Genomic DNA, 8478 nt, shown 5'->3' with positions numbered 1-8478 from the left:
ATATCACAAGGTGCTAAGAATGGTAGGCGGCAGATTATTGTTGAGCCTTCTGCAAAAACACCATTTATAATAAGTGATCCTTCAACTCATACTCCCCAAGTGAAGCAGGAAAGAAAGAAAAGAAAAATAAAAATAAAATGAATGAACAATCATCATGATAAAACAAACTCTTTCACTGACAAACATCACAAAATTTAAAAAAAAAAATCTTAACATTAGAAGGGGAAATTAGATAGATTGCAAATTTTCTCGCAATAATTAGAATAACAGATTAAAAGAATAGCTACAAAAAGAAATAAAAACGTAACATTGTAAACCACTAGGGAGATTAGTGTACGAAGTAAAACCTGAGGTGAGGTCCCACACTGAGTCGTGCGTCATAGGCCTTACATAACTCATCCTGTCACATAACAGAATAACACCAAACATAAAGATGAACATTCCTCCATATGAAATATTTATCTTCATAGGAGCTAGGTTTTTGGTAGTAATCGTGACCAACAACCATCAACTCACGACTTGTTAGTAAGGTGAGAGTTTTAAGCTCAATTTCTGGTGGCGCACCCTCCACACAAGCACCATCTAATAAAGGGAGGACGGAGAAAGATATATATAAGTGGCCCAAAACCTTCGATCCTTCTTTCTAAACGGGGATCCTTGAGGCACTTCGATCATCTTCTAATTTTGTCGTTGTTCATTCTCATTTGGGGGAAGTGTTTGCATTTTCTTCTCGCGCCAGCTCAGACTTTGTTAACCTAGCGTGTAGTACAAAGAAGAAAGTAAGAAAAAATGGAAAAATTTTCTCTAAAAAGAAATTGATCCAATTTCCTTCTATGAAACAAACACAGAGAACTAAGATTTGAATGTATCTTATAATTGCTTCCCATGTTCTAAATTAGACACAGGTAAAACGTAGTATATACAAAAAAGAAAACCGTTACTTGATTAAATTTTTAAAAGATTAGCGGAGAAGTTCCTCTAGAAAAAAGAAAAAAGAAAAAAAAAGAAATCGGAGAAGTTCCTCTTGTTAACCAAAACATCTTCTTCCACTTATTGCAACGAGCTTACAAATTTTCAAAAATAAAAAACTACGAAATATTGAAATACGTGCTTTTTTTTACATGAACGCTTTTCACCAAATAATTCCTTTCGAAAAATAGTTCCAAAGGTTATTTGAGGCAGTAATATTTATTTTATTATTTTTAAAAATAAAATAAAATTAGTAATAAGGTGTCTTGCTATATCGAACAAAGTAGTTTCATCCCATAATCACCTAAGCGAGGCGCTAGCGAGCTTACCAAACTCATACTAGTTCATTGCGACCCTTTCGAAAAAATGTCGCTGTCAATATCCAAAAAGGGTAAGGGCCAAAAAGTAAATTCAGCTGTAACTTCAATTTCATTAGCTATCACGCCATTCACCTTTTTTTCCGCCATTTATAAATTACCCCTAAACGAAGAAGAAGCCGAGTAGGAGAAAAACTGCTCAATTCTCTTCTATTCTCTTTCCCCGCCATAACCGCCTCTTCACATTCCTTGAAAATTCTCGCTCTCTCTCTCTCTCTCACACACACATATACACATATATATAGGATGATGATTTTTAAAAAGAGTGGTGATAATGAAGGTGGTAGTAGTGGTGGTGGAGGAGTACTTTATGCTTATTTAGGTGTACTCTGTTGTGTACTTGTTGTATCAGTGATAGCAGTTTTTCTCGGAAGCGGCTTCCGATCATCTGCGGTTGCTGTGAATTCTGGTAGTACTGTTTCGATTGTTGAGTTGCAGAAGAAAGTGATCGCCGCCGCCGTGGCTAATCAGAATCCGTCGCGAGCCATCGCTTCTGATATTTCGTTCTATCGGAAGAACTCTTCGTTCGCTCCGATTCATAGAAAATCTGCCGTTGTTGTGAGTTATTTCAATGCTCTTCCTTAAATTTCATCGGAGATTACAGTTTTTTTTTGTTTTTTGTGAATTTGGATTTATTGATAGAGCTTGCTTTAATGCTTTAGAAAACGTCATTTGTTCGAGAGATTTTCTGAATCTGTGGAGTTTTTTTATGAACAGAACAATAAAACTTCAGTTTAATTCATTTACGTTTGTGCTTGGTGAAAGTAGTCCTGTTGATAGAGCTTCACTGAATGATTCAGAAGAAAGCTTTAATTTTGAAGTTTTAGCGATTTTTGTGAAGTTTTTGAATATGTGGAACTCTAAGCATCACGTGCTGTATCAGTTTTTGAGAGATTATCTGATTCTAGGAATTTGTATATACGTGAAACTCTTTGAAACTAAAGTTTTCTTCATTTACGTTTGTTATTGGTGAGTTTTTTGAGTGTGGAATAATATGAATGCTATTTCTGGAACATTATATTCGGCAGAGGAAAGTTGATAAGAAAGAGGAAGGATTGGCACGAGCGAGAGGGGCGATTCGAAAAGCTGCTGGTGTTCGAAATCAGTCGATCATAAACCCCGGTGGAATCTACCGTAATCCAGGCGCATTTTATCAGTAAGTCTCGTTCAATTTCAATATATATGGAAAAAATATGGAAAAATAATAAAATTTATTTAAGATTAAAGCTCTAAAAGGAGCTTTTTTGCAAGTCATAACTACTTTCCTTCTAAGTTACTCACCAGAACCACTACAGTTCACATTCCAATTGTGTTCTCTTATAATTTATTGTTTATCACCTCCCTTCTATACTCCGACGTGAAGTTTAATGTAAAGACTGACCCAAAGTCTTGATCATTGGACGAAGTATTGGTTTTTAAACTATATGTACAAATTTAGTATTAGCACACGCGCACGTATATAAAATATTGTTAACTGAATACTATATAATTCAGGCCAAAGAAACAAGAATATATTGTTCAAGTCGAGAGTAATATTAAATGTGAGTCATAATTAGTTTTTCCCAAACTCCAGCATAGAGTGGAGGGTAAGAAGGGATGTAGGATTTTTATTAAACTAGTGGATGATTTAGATCGTTGATATACTTATTAATATAATACTTATTATTAAAGATATATAGTATTCCTCTTTTCAAAAACAATTGACTTATATATTTACTAGTTCAACGCAGTAGTGAGGCTGCATCTATTGACCTGTACTAGGTCGGTCTTCCCCATGGGAGGGTGCGCTTTGGGAGTGGAGTATTAGCCAGTAGAGGCAGACTCGGATTAGGGTATTATCACTTTTAGTTCGAGCCAAAAACTATTTACTTTGGTAGTCAAAAAAGTGCATAAAACCTATATAATTTTTGTATATGACATACAGAATATATATATACAAAAAAAATATTAAAAAATTCGCTATTATTTTGAAAGCGGTTATATATACAGTGTCATTTTTTTAAAAAATTAATAATTTATATATATATATATATATATATATATATATAAAAATCCTAATATAAAATTTGAACCCAAATTAAAGAATTAACCTAACCCATAAGAGACGCTCTAGCTCCGCCCCAGTTAGGACGTCAATTAAGTGGAATGTTAGGAAGTCTTCTAATTGACGCATGGTATGTCTAGTGCGCACAATCAATGTTTCCTACAGAGGTCGCACTTGATTGCCTTCTGTGGAAAAGCCGCTTTGTTATATTCATTGGTCGTGAAAAATACTCCTCTTATATGCGGCTGGCATGTATCCCTTCAAATTTTTGGGCGGCTCTGCATTTTCATCTTACCTTAAAATTTTAGTTTGGCTTTTGTAAATTTTTAAAATATAAAAAGCGAAAGATGAAACGCTTCTTCTATCATGTGTTACATATCGAATTTTAAGAGTCCTTGTACTTAACTGATACGCCGTTGACTAGTTTGTCACGTTATGTATCTACCATTTACACTTCTTATGATTGCATATTAAAGTTATATTTTCTTTGATTCCTAATATAGGTTTGAGAATTTGTTATGCATCCGGACTAGTATCTATGATTTTTTGTAATTGAGACCAAAGTTTTTTGTTCCCACCGCAAGAAAACATGAAAAGAAATGCCTAATATATCTCGAAATTCATTATACGCAATAGATAACGTTAAAACTTTATACTTACAAATGACGTGGGAAGTAGTCCTTGTTAGCACACAAGGAGTGCTTATTAATCGTTAATGACAATAAAGCCTCCTTTAAAATGTATCTTATCTGGAAATTAAGCAAAAAATCGGATCTTTGATCAAAAAATGTAGTTTGGTTTTGACCGAATATTTGACGATTGGTCATAAAAAAAAAAGTGTCGTCTATTTATTGCATACCCCGGGAAATAATTACGTAATTTGTTGCGTTTGAAGATTATTTCCCATAAATTTAAAATTGGACATAATGTTTAGCGTAGCATTGCAGAATTTTGCATGGAATCGAAAAGATTCAATTCTGTTTTTACTAACTCCGTCACCTACCCATGTAAAGTGATGCTTTGAGAGTCAGCTCAGCCGTAACTGTGAGATAGTGTAACTATCTTACTGATAGCTAGCTTTGGCTTTATGAGATCAAATTAATATTGAAACTGGTAGTCCACGTCTTCATTCTGAGTGTTTGCATATGGAACGCCAGCTAACAAAGATGTTTACTTTTCCTTAAAATATCAGCTGTAAGAATGGCACCACTGCTACCAGTCTAATGAAAAAAACGTACCTCTCTCGGCAGTTTTGGTAATTTATATTGATAGGTCATGTGATGTAGTAATTTCTCTCTTTATTTCCTCAATACGTTTATGGTTTTGCCTTTCATTTTCTTTTCTTTTTTCCTATTGATACATTAATACTTCACCTACATACATTAAAAGCTAAGCTAGGAAGTTTAGTTACTCAGCATTGAACACGGAAAAATTCTTTCTGTACATTTTATTTTTTCTTGTATCTCAATTCATATTATTGATCATAAGTAAATGAACCAAAAGGAGTTAGAAAAAATAATTCCATATTATAAGATTAAGGATTAAGCAAATAAGATTAGTGTGATTGAGTTTCCTATGATTGCTTATATATTAGTTTTCTAATAATTTGCCTTGCGGTTGAAGCGATTGGGATTTCACGTAACCAACATATATTTGATACTTAATACTTATGTTAGTCATTATTTTTTTATTGGGACTTAAGATACGTACCCACTTTGTCACTTTTATTTTGTAGGCAAGCTGCTGTTGTTATAATTACGTACTATTGCTATCATTGAACATCTTAGTGGACTTGACTATCATTTTGTATTACAAATAATTATTGTTTGTAGGAGTTACAAGGAGATGGAGAGGAGATTCAAAGCGTATGTATATGAAGATGGAGACTTCATAATAGTCCATAATGGGCCTTGTAAAGATATATATGCAAGTGAAGGAAGGTTCATTAGCGAGATGGAACATGGTAACAGTAAATTCAGGACAAGAGACCCTCATTCAGCCCATGTTTATTTCATGCCTTTTAGTGTTACTTGGATGGTTAAGTTTCTCTACAAGCCACTTTCATATAACGTTACTCCTCTTAAAGAGTTTGTGTCTGATTATGTTCGACTTATCTCAACAAAATACCCTTTCTGGAATCAAACTCATGGAGCTGATCATTTCATGCTTTCTTGCCATGATTGGGTAAGCTTTGTTAGTTTTGTACTAATTTGTTGAAAGCAAATTGCATGTTTGCTTGGAGCCGAGGGTCTACCAGAAATAGCCTCTCTACCTGCATAAGGTAGGGGTAAGGCTGCGTACATAATACCCTCCCCAGACCCCCTATTTGTTGGATACATTAGGTTTTTTGTTGTTATTGTTGTAAGCAAAATTTTGATCATTCCATTAAAATTTATAAATTGGATTAGCAAAATTAAATGTTCCTGACAATTAGTATGTCGTGAAAAGTGCTATCACTCACACATGGTCTGTTGCTACACTTATTGCAGGCTCCTCTTGCTTCAAAAGGCAATGATTTTTTGTACAATACATCAATAAGGGTTTTGTGTAATGCAAACTCCTCAGAAGGTTTCAATCCTCAGAAAGATGTGAGCCTTCCTGAAATCTACCTTTACAATGGTGGAGTGTCCCCAAAGCTACAGTCTCCTCCACCAGCCAACATTTCAAGGCCTTATCTTGGATTCTTTGCTGGTGGACTTCATGGCGATATCCGGAAAAACCTCTTCGAACACTGGAAAGGGAAAGACTCCGATCTTCGTGTATATGAATACCTGCCTAAAGACATGGATTATCCCTCGGAATTGTTGAGGTCCAAGTTTTGCCTATGCCCAAGTGGCTATGAAGTTGCTAGCCCAAGAGCCGTTGAAGCCATTTATGCCGAATGTGTTCCTGTTATGTTATCAGATCATTACGTCTTCCCTTTTAGTGATGTGCTAAACTGGGATGCATTCTCAATACAGGTTAACATTTCTGATATCCCAAGGCTAAAGGAGATATTGTTGGCTATTCCAGAAGACAAATACATGAAGCTCAAAGAAGGTTTGAAGAGCTGTGAGGAAACATTTTGAACTAAACCGGCCTGCTCTGAAGTTTGATGTGTTTCATATGATATTACACTCTATATGGCTCAGGAGACTAAATTTAAGGCTCTAGATGGAAACATGCTATACATATATATATGAGTTACAAAAGAAGAACTAGGGGGGAGAGGCATAGGGGTTGGAGTGAATAGAATCGATATCAAATGTTACCAGGGTTTATTTAAATGCTTTTTGAGTTAAATTCTTTCATTCTCTAGAATTTGTTTGTAATAGCATCTTTTGCAGATGGGCGCATTCTTCCATATATATATTGGCCTATAGGAGTAAACAAGTCCTCTTGCTTCAACAAGACAATGTAAATGAAAACATTCTTGATCTTTTTTTTTTTTTCATTTTGGAACGGGAGAAGTATCAGTGTTTGTTCTACAAGATAATATATATCCTTGAAATTTTTGTCAAAAGTGAAATGTGCAAGGAATGAATTCGTCTTGACCAATTTACATATCCATGTCTACATATGTTGTTTGCAAGCTCAAATTTATTTGCGGCATAGAGCTTTACCTAAGAACCAGAGAAATATGGGAAGGTATATGATACTTTCTTGCGATGTAATGTCTAATAAGAGACTTTTAAAAAATCCTTCTTAGGTATTTGATCCAAATGAATATACTTACTTTCTAATCCAATATTGTTGAAATATTTCAATTTTCTTGTTCTTCCATGTTCACAATGAAGATGTAAAAACTCCAAAACCATCCTGGATATATATATATGAGGTAGAGCTTTGTATAAAATTGATAAAAATAGACGTGGATATCAATTGTATTATTTTTTTTTACGGAAAAGGGCCTAAACTACCCCTATTGTTTGGTAAGTAAATGTTTTGTTTTTACCCTCCGTCCATCTATCAGTCCAAAAATATATACCACGTTATTTTTATTAATAAAATTGCCCCTCGTTTTAACGGTGTAACATGTGGGCCTTCAAATTAATGCACTGATATATTTTTATTGGGTCACGTGGCTCCACGTTCAGAAATCAAATATGGGTATACCCCGACCTATTTGTTAGGAATTTTTACCTCCTATAGCAAATGTTAATACCTTATTTATATTAAATAAATACTATTTAAAAAATTATATTCTATAGATACCTTTTAATGTTTATAGCAAAATATCTAATTTTGGTTACCTCCTAACCCTAAGCCACTAAATACGTTATTCAGTTACACTATTTTCTTTCTCTCTCTACTTTAATACATGACATTCTCTTCCCCCATTCCCTGAAAATACGATGCTCAATCTCAAAATTCCTCTCACCCACATCACCTACGTTCTCTCCGATCCCAATTTCCCCAATTCCATCGGAGCATGCATATATGTTACCACGTCAAATATGTTGACATATGGTTTCGACAATTTGGACAGATAGCACTAGGGTCATCGGTTGCGTAGGAGCTGCTGCAACTGCAAACACATCTATATAAAGTTTAACAGATTCAAGCTCGACGGTCATTTATCACTATATTTATGCTTTTTTAAGAATACAAACAATTTGTTTCAGTAATGGATTCTTTCACACCCCTACAACTGCTTCAATACAAGATTCAAGCTTTAACAGAGTCCTTATTCTGCCACCATTGCTCGACGACGAATTCGTCGGAAATTAGGGTTTGTTTTTTAACAAAGACGACGGAGATTGGGGTTGGGCAACTTGAATTTTCTATTAATATATTTCAATGTATCTCGCGGTATTTCCATGTATTTCATTTTATTCATTGTCTTTTTTTTCATTGTATTTCAATGTATCTTGTTGTATTCCATGTATTTCATTGTATTCACTGTCTCGTTGTATTCCATAAATGTATTCATATATTTTTTGAATTAATATAATTTATGTATTCAGATGTATTATATAATTTATCTGAAGATTGCTATATTTTTGGGGTATTTTTCGGTTGAAAATCTTTTTTATAACTGGAAATACAAAATTTATGTGTTATAATTGAGTTTGTTGAGTTATATTATGAGTTTATTATGTTAATTGA

At 34.1% G+C, this 8478-nt stretch overlaps 1 protein-coding gene across 1 annotated transcript; it reads left to right on the top strand.

Annotated features, from left to right (window-relative positions):
- The first annotated feature begins 1448 nt into the window (after positions 1 to 1448).
- Positions 1449 to 6931, top strand: LOC107802225 (putative glycosyltransferase At5g25310). Its single transcript, XM_016625680.2, has 4 exons — positions 1449 to 1904; positions 2375 to 2502; positions 5223 to 5574; positions 5880 to 6931. The coding sequence occupies exons 1-4, from the start codon at positions 1593 to 1595 to the stop codon at positions 6456 to 6458; spliced, it is 1371 nt and encodes a 456-aa protein (XP_016481166.2). The 5' UTR covers positions 1449 to 1592; the 3' UTR covers positions 6459 to 6931.
- Positions 6932 to 8478: the final 1547 nt, after the last annotated feature.

Source organism: Nicotiana tabacum, chromosome 1 (genome assembly GCF_000715075.1).
Source record: "Nicotiana tabacum cultivar K326 chromosome 1, ASM71507v2, whole genome shotgun sequence".
NCBI classification, from domain to species: Eukaryota; Viridiplantae; Streptophyta; class Magnoliopsida; order Solanales; family Solanaceae; genus Nicotiana; species Nicotiana tabacum.
The sequence above is the reverse complement of the archived record's forward strand: the minus strand, read 5'-3'. Positions and strand labels throughout refer to the sequence as shown.